Source organism: Nicrophorus vespilloides, unplaced genomic scaffold (genome assembly GCF_001412225.1).
Source record: "Nicrophorus vespilloides isolate i.1.1-1 unplaced genomic scaffold, Nicve_v1.0, whole genome shotgun sequence".
In the NCBI taxonomy this organism is placed as follows: Eukaryota; Metazoa; Arthropoda; class Insecta; order Coleoptera; family Silphidae; genus Nicrophorus; species Nicrophorus vespilloides.
The window spans coordinates 9,198-21,685 of record NW_017095794.1 but is presented as its reverse complement, the minus strand read 5'-3'; the positions used below and the strand labels follow the sequence as shown (position 1 = coordinate 21,685).

Here is a 12,488-nt window from a genome sequence, read left to right as displayed (position 1 = left end):
AATTAATACAAGTAAATTTTATGTAATTATATAAGTTTTTGTTTGTACCTTTATTGCAATTATTTTATTTTACACTTGTTACCAAATCCTATTTATAATCCATTCACCAATTATTTTGAATTAATACAACTATGTTGATTATTAAATTACAACTAGCAATTAATCAAGTATTCAATTAATATCTTTACATACATCATTTTTTAACAAAATACATATGAATTAATACAAGTAAATTTTATGTAATTATATAAGTTTTTGTCTGTACCTATTTATTGCAATTATTTTATTTTACACTTGTTGAATTTCTTAAGTCTTATTTGCTTTCACCAGTTTCTATTACCTATTTGGACTAAATCATGAAGTAAATATTTCACATCATTAGTTGCCCGTTTACATAATGAACTTCCATACAGAATTTTTGCTTGCTGCTACTATTTTTATCATATTTATTCCAATTTCAGACAGTTTCTATTACTATATTAAATTTATTTCATTTTTTGAAGTTTCCTTACTATATTCTGCACATATGACCATTAATAATAGCATTTTTTTTTTCATTTAAAAGTACATTCTAAGAACTTTTAAACTGCTACTATATTAAATCTCTTAGACATTTATTACGCCTTATTATCTTTTGATCTGGAAGTATGTTTATTAAATTACAGACGGCTCTATCTTACATCTTCAGTTACTTGCTTATATGTGAAGATTCTATATTTAGTCTAGGTATTTTACTACTTCCCTTGCGCAGATTTCAAACTCTTCTTTTTATCTTATAATTATAGATAGTTACATCTTTTACTTAATTTGTTTTTAGTTAAAGAAAACATAATTCTATTTTTTTTTTATATTTTACTTGACATCACAAAAACGTTGATTTGTGGCAACGCGACTCCCGGAATTCGAATATTTAAATACTATTCTAATCTTCAAATTACAACGGCAAAGCCGGGAGTCCTTAAAGGATTAGAAAGCAAATTAAAACCGTTGATTTACGAGGCTTGAATAATACGGAAAGCAATTGGGCAACCATCGAATGATACGAGCATTTTCTGAAATACAATTCTGAGAAATTCTGAAGATTCCGCGAACTCTTCATTTATGATTCGAAGTTTTAACATAGGGTCACAATTACTGGTTTACGACTCGACTTTAAGAGTGATGATATTCTCAAGCCAATTGGATCTTTTCGTTAGTGTCTCTCGACATTTTTAGATTTTCATACGGGAATTCCAATAAAAGTTTTAAATTTACTGCGGTGCATTTAGAAAGCTCGCATATGGGCATTATCAGTGATTTATTTCGACGCTAAATCATTGAATCGTTCTTCAATCTATTTTACATAATAAGAGATTTTAAATATAAACGTCCAGGAATACGAACGTACAATTTATGTTCACTTTTCGTTTCCTTGAATTTACATCAATTATGACGACAATTTACGACTTTTGAAGTACGTTTAGAGATATTTATCACATATATTATTGATAGGTTTGATAATGGAAAAATGTTTGAAAACAATAGTTACGTAAACAAATATTTCTATTGTATTTATTTCTATTCACAATGTTCCACAAATCAAATATTTAATGTAAATAACTTGTACACATTCTACATATTTAATTTAGTAAAATATTTGTTGCAATTGAAATTCGAATTTCATTAACATTTGTTGTAGTATGTGCAATTATATTATTTATTGAATACAACATTTCTAAAATTCCTTCAATTATTTTCTAGTTTTCTCTCTATAAAATGAATAATTTCCCTTTGTTTTTACATAAAATGTAGAACATGAAACGAAAAGATTGGTTTTAATATATTTCAATTCAGTTTTAATATAATTATGTTTTTTTTTTATAAAATAAGAATCAAATATTAAAAAAAAACATGTATATTGTTGTCAAAACGCAAGTTTATAAATATATATTTAACACGGAAATACGTATATGCTTTAAGACCACGTGCTTCCTGGATTTGTTTACTCTTCGGTAAGACCCCGTGTATTGCATAATTTTGGCACGCTCCTGCATAATCTAATATTTATGGAAGTTCGAGCAACTGCTTCGAATCGAATTAAAACGAAGTTAAACTGAATTAGTCAATTCGTATGAAGTGGGTAATGAGCATAAACAAGAACGTTGGTGTTGTTGTGTGGTCGTAAAAGATTCAATTTACTGTGAACTTGAAGCTTTGTTATAAATAAACTTACAGTAAAAAAAAAGGGCGCACAGTTCTGTTGTCGCCGAGCTTTAGCTATGCAGGTAGTAAATGCGCAGAGAGCTTGTGCCCTTGTGGCATGTGCTGTTGCAGTAAAAGCGAAGCTCGTCCGCTCGCCAGTTGCGCGTCGACCTTCGAAGTGACACGACGTCGCGACGCCCGTCAACAGAACAAGGGCGCACACGACGCGCACGCTTCGCTAATATTATCCAAATAAATTAATTAAACAATAATTTCCTTGTTAAGTTTACGCCGTTTAGTTTATGTACTTTGTTGTTGGTTATGTAAAAAAGAAAAAAGTTACGTTTGACGCACAATAAATTGATAATAAATTACAAACAAACAATATTTAATTTGAGCAAAAAAATAAAGAAAGAGAAAAAAAAAACAAGGGCATGAATAATTGATCAGTTTCTGCAATCCGATTACAATGTCCGCAAACGCAGATGCTGGAAGGTAATTTCGTTTTTTGATTTACTATAATTTCTAATATAAATCCATGTGTGTTTTTTTTTTGGTTTTATTTTTTCAAATTTTAACTCTGGCTTTTATTATTCGCTTTTAATCCTTGCGCTTGCCTTAACATTTCAATTTTCTCTACCAGCACATTTTTATATGTATAGTTTTCCCTTGCCATGCTGTATTTTTTTTTACCACTGAAAATTTATTTTGTCCATGAATATGGATCCTCTATGTGGTTCGCTCATGCAGATACGCTATTTAATGGTTTTTAACTCCAATTTTTCACGGTCAATGCTATCGCTACACACAAAAACTACATTCTTATATATTTTGTCAACCGCATTGACGTTTTCCTAATCATTAATTTAGTTTTTATCTTATCAATCAATCAAAATATTCAAATATAAAAAGTATAATAACATTTCGTTTTTTTTTAAATATTTATGGTTGGACGTTATTTGATTACATTTTTTATACTAATTTTTAATACATTTCTTGCTTTGCGTATAAACGTATTAATTTTGTAATTTAATTATAACTCTTACAATAAATGTTGTTATTATTATATTATTATTAACAATGATTACGTAAATCAGTGCAAAAGTCTACTAGATTATAAGTCTTTGCGTTCTACATATTTTATATAAGCTTCAATATATTTTTTTCATGTGTTTTATATAGTTTTTTAAACGTGTTAAATTAATTAAAATAAACGAAAGATGAAGGTAGATAAATCTTTGTTTTTTCTTGTTATTCATTAGTTTATTCTTTGCAGGATTTAATTGTAAATGTATATTATTTTGGTTTATTTATTTCTCTAATATATACATTATTAGAAACTGATAATTATTAGCAATAAAACTAATTATTAAACAGTGTATAGTGAACGTTAAATTCACCGTTAATTACAATTATTTCAATTTGTTATAATTTTCCCAATTGTCCCAAAATTAACGCTAGATTTGAATTAAAAACTGTGTTTTCTTTCGATACCATTTATTAAATTATTTCTTATCAAAATTATATAAAACGAGTTAATATTGAAGTATTTCTGAATAAATTATAATATTTTTAAAATTATTTATTTTTACATTTGAATTTTGATTATCAATAATGAATCTACAAATATGAATTCCAATCACTAATTGTTTTAATAATATATTAATTGTTAGTATAAATATTTGATTTCGCTAAGTTATTATTTTATTTTTATGTATTTGGTTTCCAAAAATGTAAAATTACATATGAGGCAATACGAGTTATTGAAACTAATACAAAATAAAGAATGTAAGTCAATGTTCTCAATTTTTCAATTATTATCTAGTATTATTGAAATATTATCTATATTTACTAAATGCGATACTCATTTGTTTAGTTTACATACATCAAATTTTTATTTACTAAAACTTTATTTTTATTTACATAACATAACGTTTTATGAAATTGAAATTTTCTAAATTATTAATCTATTTTCTTTTCAATTTTTGTTATTAAGTTTTCAAGAAGAACTAACCTCCATGAAGGTTAATGGGATACAGTGATAGCGCTTACAAAACTGGTTGCATGTAGATTTAAAACAAATAGGCGAAAATAAGCATAGAGAGTACCCACTTGCATCTTATTTCAATAAATAATATAATTATGATGAAAACAAAACATTAGAGAATGTAGGAAGCCGGGAGATGTTTGACTTGTATTTTATTAATAACAAGTTTGCAGTATTCAATGAAAAACAAGAAGAAAAAAGGAGCGTATGTAAATTTGCATTTTAACTGTGATTCGGATGTAAACAGCCTCACTATCCCGTACACAGCAAGTACGGTTTATGGGTTTTAGAGCATATGCATAAAATTAAATGAATCATGGATATAAGCTTGGATATTGGCTAATATCCTTTACGGCTGTAATTAAATATAAGTAAAATTACGGAGCGCAGACGTTGTTACTACTAAAATATGTAAAATGTTATAAATGCATTTAATAAATTGCATAAATATTTTGAGATAAATTATTTGTTAACTCATTATGTATATTTAGTATTATCGGAAATCTTTATTATTTTGAAAATTGATCAATTCTGAGACTGTAGTCTTATTAAAATTAGACGCTTGAGTTTATATGTTCTATAAATAGTTTTCTACTTGTAGAACATGAAAAACAAACACCGTGTGTCATCTCAAAAATGAAGTTTGGATACATTTTAAAACGTATTTATTTTAAGCTGTTAGACATTTTTATATAATGGAAACTACATGTAGTGGCTCTACATTCGGACAAATGTAAACTATCAAAGTTCATTTAACGAAATGATTCATATTTTAAATGTACGTATGAAATTATAAACCTTTACATACAATGCATTAGAGTTAGTAATAATATTAATTGCTATAATTAAACAAATTGTTACAGACAATAATATAAATTTTTGTATGACTGTTGAAATGTTCAGCAAAGATAAAATAAATTTATTTTTTTCTCTTCACTACTTCATTTTATTAAGTCAATTGATAATTACGTAATTCATCTTTTTGTAGATATTGATAGATGTTAAAACTAGTGGAAGTTGTTTGACTCTACCATATAATCATTACATTTCAGCACCGTTATTTAAGTTTGGAATAATTAATCGTGACAGGTGTGTGTGCATGTGAAGAAAGGGTTGTATAAGAAAGGGGACGTAAAAAGTTGTTTTAATAATGATTCCGGATCCACGCCGAAGAACTTAATATTAATTGGGCCGCGAATGGAGCAAGTTTAAAGCTCATTGTTGGGGAACAAATAGAAAATCCGGAAAGCGCAGTCGTTCCGTGTGATTAATTATTAAGTTGTGTGGTTCTCGAGGATCTCGGCGATAATTTAAATTTCAGCACTTCTGAAGCACCATAGCTTACGCACGTTTTCGTCCTTTCAATCTTTTTTCTTTTTTTGCATTCTCGTCGTCAAAATGAATAATAGAAATATATCTCCGTTATAAAATTCGCGAGCAGCCGAACGAAATAATGCCTTTTGCTAGTTCCACTAGCGTACTTTAATGACCGTGAAATCCTTAATTACAAGAGGGGGGGAGTGATGTGGGGGGACGGGGGCCTCGGGCCCTTTATCCATTATTGTTTCTCGCTTTTTGCAACCCTCGTTGGAGGGAAAAGGATCCGGAAAAGAAAAATAGAAAAGAAACAAACACGCAGAGGAAGAGGAAGGAATGGAAATTATTAAATCAAATGTGGAAACATCAAAAGTCCCACTTACATCGACCGACAACATTGAGCACTCGCTTTGATGTCTTCATTTATTTTATATCATTTTACTTTCTTTTATTTTGCGGCAGCCGCGTTTGTTTTAGATTTGCGGTTGTTCCGTCTGCACTGCTTGGATCCTCTGGAGAATTACAGTCGTGGGATTTTCCCTGTTTCTCACTCTCTCTCCTGTTTCTCTTTCACACACATACTACATGTTACTTTTTTGTTGTTCATACATTTCCGTCGTGCCATTTTCGGATTACCTTTTATGACGGATCGTGAATGTCAGTAATTTAATAACACGTTGTTTGTTACCTTCTTTATTCACTTTATGCCATTCTGATGCTAATTGGTGGAGAAACGCCAGAACAAATTACATTTGATGTAAATATTACACCAAAAGCAACGTTATTTAATTATTTCGTGTGTTTGTTATTATTATACTAAATATCTTTACAAAATATACAGGATAAATGTTCATTTTTTGTTATTAATTAATTATGTCATTATGTTATTTTTCAATTAAATATCACGTTTGAATAATAAGATATTGACTACTATAATATATATATTCTTGTCTCGTAGAGTTGTAGGGGTGTGGATAATTTGGGTATCCTAAAATAGTCCACCTTGTGCGTGTTTCAGAGTGTGAAAGGTATAAGACATAAAGGCGATGTTTCGCGCTTTAATTGCTTGATGAATGTCGGTCGGGGGATGGAAAAAAAATGATGAGAATGCGTTGCGCTTCATAAAGAAACACTTAAGTCATACTTAAAATAGCAATGGCTAGTATAAATCATAAATAAGTCAGCTGTTTATGCTAAAGCTTTCATCGTTTAACTGAAGCGGAGTAAACTGCGTCGATTTAGTGCTCAGATAGCATCCCTTCATTAACTCTTCCGGACCAAAAATATATATATGTATATGTATACGAACACAAATACAAGCATAACGGATGCAATGGTTTTGGGGCGCAAGCCAGACGCTTTCTTTCACATCGGAAGCGGCCGAGATAATCTACGGGAGTCCCGGTGCCAATTATCACGTACGCTTTATAAATCTGCTGTCGCAATACAAAGCAAGAGCAAAAGTGCTAATAACACCATAACCGTAACTATACTAGGAAAGTTACTTACGTTTACTGGTTTCATTACTCCCAGGGAAGGGCTCTGAGAAATAGGAAAGGATATTTATTTAATAATAAAAAAAAAGGCAAGTGCCGTTTCCAGTGCTATTATGCAGTTCTATTCTATTTGCGAACAGAAAAGCAATAATACAAAAAAAAAGCAGTAAGAATTCATGACCAATTGCGATAAAGTCTGGAGTGCATGAATACAAACTATTTCCAAGACGGAACAATGAACGAGTCGGCACTTTAGTTAATCTTAATTGATTAAATCCAATCTTCTGCTGGATTATTGGTAGGTTTTAAATAAAGGAATGTATGAAGGGGAGGAAACGATCGTAACGTGACTGAAATATTTGCAGTTATCGAAGCCCTGGAAATTGTTTGAACTCCCCCCACGGGTGGATTTAAATATACAAGAAATGAAGAAACAAAGTTCGTGAAGCTCGAGTTCGCATTAAGCAGGTGTATAACGATGCGCGAATCGGAATAAATCTGGAGTTAAATGGCCCAATATCAAGGTAATATCACTGAATGAGCGTTGTCTTCCCAAACCCCCGCACACGCAATAAAGTACGGGGAGGACAATATTGTCTTAAAACTTTCGCCCGCTTTCCCTCACGTGTAATCCAGGCACTTTAGTAATCGTTCTGGATGTGTCACTAAGGTCGAAACTCATGATATACTGTTGCCTTTATTAGATTATAAATACATAAGTAGCGCAGTTTTCTACGAAGGGGGAAAGTTCTTTCTCAGTCGGGAATAAGAATAAGAAGTTCGGAGAAGGCGGAGAACAAAAAAAAAATAAACGAGAACAGACTGCGAGGGGACACTGTCGAGATTTCAAGGAGTTGAAGCATAATTAAATTTGTAGTAATTTAGTGGCTTAATTCATCTAGTTCAATTGCTCGGAAAGAATTTTAAGTGTTGAGTTGGTATGGAAATATGTGGGTGTGCATTAGGTGGAGGAGTAATACGAAAAAATAAGGGAAGGCCAGAATAGAGGTAGAAATACCTGGGGATGGGATGATACAGGCGACGGGAAGCAAGATGGATGCTGGACGTGACCCGAAGGCAAAGATAGATCCGAAACTCTTGTGTGACGTGAGGGGGAGCTGAGGAAGGCCGTGGAACATCAATATATATTTCCAGAGTGTGTATTCGGTGAGCACGTGTATATAGGTATGCAGATATGAGCGCTTTATTGGTATGCCGCCTCCTGTATTAATATAAGCGAAAATATTATATCGAGCACATGAACGTTTATGGTGGTAGTTATTGTAGATGCCATTCTTTGTGCACTATTCCCGTCTGCTCCTCAAGCTTATCTTTATTGCTGATCGCGATCTGCTCCGATATACACCTCAATCGGCACTTAATAATATCCGGATTCGAAATCCACACAACCTTAAATGTCTACCATAAAACTACTGCCGATCCTTATACTTTCGCTTTTTCTTATTTATATATATAACCACATCTATACCAATATACACACGCTCTTCTATCCTAGCACAAAAATCGTTTCCGCTAATAACGCTCAACGTTGCCAAGACGACAACATAATTGAATTTCTTCCGGTGACAATCAATATTACGATCAACATTTTTACCCCAAAACGAAAATGAAAATACGTAAGCCTGACATACCATAATTCAATTTATCTTTTTATTAGCATTTACTAAACAATTACCAATTAGTATATCTTAAAATTGTGTACACATATTTTATGCTTTCTCTCCGTGCCATATTTCAAAATATTGGTAAGATCAAATATTTGATATGCGACTCGCAAAAGATTGAATTCAAATATTTGAAAAACTACTTTGTTCTTGTTCATAAAATCAATAGCTATTACAATATATAGTTTTGTTGCATATATTGCATCTGTTTGTTTATTTAATTTGTGTGATTTGACGTTCTCCATTTTCCTAGTCATAGAATCATCAAAAAATAATAAATAATATAAGCAGAGTCTGTTTATTCAGATGTACAACTGATGTATTGGATGCAATGGTTCGTATGAAGATGTTCGTTGAGTTATCAAATAAATTGATTTGTCTGGTATGTAGGATAAAGTAGAAAATCCAGGAGTTACATATTGCGGTTACGAGGGTTCGATTCCCATAGGGCATTGAAGAATCTCGCAGAAATAGGGAGGATACGATTTCGCACTGGTTATCGTCACATAAACCCCTGCACATCAACAAAGTGGGAAAACCGGAAGGGGCATGCATCCCCCCCGAATATTTATATCCAACTGCAGCCCACAAATCACCTTGATCTAATTTTCGTATTCCTACGGCTCCATTTCCAATTTTAAATTCCATTAGGTAAAATAAGAAAACCTAACATGTCTTTTTAGTAGTCCGTTCATATAAAATCGTGTATTTACATGTTTATTTTTTGGACAATACAAACTAAAGCAGAATAAATCTATTTGTATTATGTATAGTTCTATATAAATATAAAATAAATTGTTAATGGATACGTTGAAATTGGAGACAGGACTCATGAATCTTTAATCTAAAAGAATATAAATAAGTCAGTGAAAGGTCAAGAGGGAAGGAAAACTTGAAAATTTCAAGGTGGCATTTCAGGGAAGGCCCCGCAAATTGCCACTTCAAAGTTCTGAACAGAAGGTGTGCAAGTGGGCGCTCGCAACTAACAAATGTTTCATTCCATTTAAGACATTCCGCTAAGTTTGGCGCACTGAAAAATAAAGATCTACGACTGTTTCTTTTCTCGTTTCGCCTTCTGGCACATTGGAACCGGCGGTGCACGTAATGTTGATTTGAGTTATTATGAAACTTCACGATCCGACTGAGATGAATGTTCGAGCTCGGCGTGTGAATGTAGAATTGAAGTACCGAAATCAATTATCGAACGTTTCAGTTTCGTTCGGTCTGCTTCACTTCTTTTGTTTTATTTGGTTTACCTAACGCCCTCTCTCCCTCAATTTCCCTGGATGCGTAATGAGAAAGAATGAATTCCTATAGTCTTGATGTATATATATATAAAGCACGTGGCGAGTATGTGTTGGAGGATGAATAATAAATCTACTTTCCTAGTGCACAAAGCGGGTAGAGAGATATCGTGGATAGGATAGGAGGGCATCAAAGGGAGGACGATAATGCACCCATAAGCAGTATGAATATTTTCAACGAATGTAATATGCATCCCCCTTACCATCCTACTTTCGCTGTTTCTCCTTTCTTCTGTTCTGCTCGCTCTCTCTCCACTTTCACTCCTTCTGGTTCCACCCCCGCGATGCATCAAACGATTCGGGTAGAGGAGGCCGGATAAGCGGAGAGTAGTAGAAACATCGGCACGGAAACTTTGCATAATGTCGGCGGAGACAGCAGCGACCTGCTGCCCATAAATCACCACCCCCGCGATACACCAGCACTCGCAACACCCCTGCTCTCCTCTTAAAACCCATTTTTTACCTAGCGATCGTATTTCACGCTGCGACTTGATGTTTTCATCGGAATCCGATTTTTTTTTAGAACCATTCCCAATACCATCAAGTGCACACTTTCAAACTATGATTTATTGTGACCATAACACGAAAATTATTAATCGCAATATCACATTAAACAACATAATCTCCATTGAACAAAATACTTTATTTTAGCAATAAACATTTACTTTTAACAATATTGTTTATTTCTTTACTTTTATATTATTTAAATATATATATAATAATATAAATAATGTTATCGAAGAAATACAGTATCAGTACATTTTAGTAGAAGGAAAGACAAGTCATCTAGAAAGACGTCGCCTAGATGGCTTTATATTGATAAGTGCCCTTCCGCCAATTTATTTTATCTGATCCTTTCGAAATCCCTCCAGGCGACTTCGATAACTGTTTTAATTACAAAAAAAAAACCGATGGTCAGCCAAATGGAAGTCCGTCGATGAATGCAAAAAGGCCATTTCGAGCGTAGTCTACGATCATTTACATGTAATTTGAAGTAACAACGTTTATAATTTGAATAATCGCCTATTAAACAGCATATATTTTCATTATGGCGCACGCACATTTTAGTTAATGCAGCGTTTCGGTGGCAGAGGTTCAATATACACCTGAGCAACAGCCAATTTCCAAGGCCGGAATGAAAACAAAACACTCGCCGTTCCATATAGAACCCGGAGCATTTGCACAGTCCCACGCCTAACGAAAACTCAATTATCTGCTAATTGCTCTAAATATTATCGTTCTCTTGAATCGTTCTAAAGATTCATTTGCCGCAGTTGTATTAAACGGAAGTGGCAAGAAGAAAGGATGGAGAAGGGAAGAAAAAAAATAAGCAAACATCTCTTCTGTTAGCTCTGTAAACATCCCGGAACACCGAAGCGGCGAAAACCGTTTGTAACACAAATATATAATTATTTGTGTTTCTGGTGAAAGACGAAAGACGGCTAGAGGAGATGCGTAGCGGCGATCCGTGACATGAGCCAGCTGATGACCTTACGGTCTCAAGAAAAGAACCACCCTTAGGAGGAAACGAAAGGTTAACGCCACTTCCGTGACCTTATCCTTTTTCCCCCAAAACGAAGGATAAAAAAAAACACGAAGAAACAAATATTAAAGAAAAAAGTTTTTCCATACTTTATTTTTGCATCTGATTGGCACCGAATATTTGATTATATAATTACCGTGTGGTTCAATCAATTAATGGAAAATAATTTAATGCGAAATTGGTATCATTTGTTGCGGATGCTTTGATAATGATTTAAATTTTAGTGGAATATTGTAAAATCATAAATGAAAACGGAATATCAACTGTAACAGAAAAAAAATGAATATTTCAATGAAAGTATTTTTAGAAGTAAAATGAGGTATTATTGTTTAAATCCTATAATTGTATGTAATTATAATTAGTTCCAGTGTAGTAGTTCTTTTAGAAGGGGGGCATTGGCCGTGAAATCTGTTCTCTAATTTTACAGACGAGCTTATTTGTTGGAAATGGTTTGGAATAGTTAAAGTCGAATATAGCAAGTGTGTATTATAGCGAGGATTAAAATTCAATGCCCTCAGTTCGTGTAATCCGGAATTGTTATTCTATTTGCGGCTTCTTAACGAGCCACTTCACCGGCATTTCAACTAGTAAACTAGTCAACTAATCAGCTAGCTATAAGCTTAATGGCTTTCAGCAAAGCGCATTCGACGTTTGATCGACAGCGATATATGATCGCCTATGACTTATGACCTGCGAATTGCATAAATTAAATAGCCATTTAACGAGCCACATCAATGGTACCCGAACATCATTATCATCATCATCATCATCATCATCTCCGATTCGATACTCGACATTCCAAACACAGCACTTCGGATGTGTTGTGTTTGGAATGTTCACGTATCGAAACTATACAGCACAAATGCATTTGCTCTAAATCTCCTAAATAAAGGTTGTTTCTATTATATTATGTTT

General features: G+C 32.8%; 1 protein-coding gene across 1 annotated transcript in view; it reads left to right on the top strand.

The window, feature by feature from the left end:
* Positions 1-2,565: 2,565 nt before the first annotated feature.
* The window catches only part of LOC108564412 (kinesin-like protein CG14535), a 16,534-nt gene continuing 6,611 nt past the window's right edge, over positions 2,566-12,488 (top strand). The window contains exon 1 of the mRNA XM_017923457.1: positions 2,566-2,676. Within this exon, the coding sequence (XP_017778946.1) occupies positions 2,651-2,676 (26 nt within the window). The 5' untranslated portion in view covers positions 2,566-2,650. The remainder of the gene's footprint in view (positions 2,677-12,488) is intronic.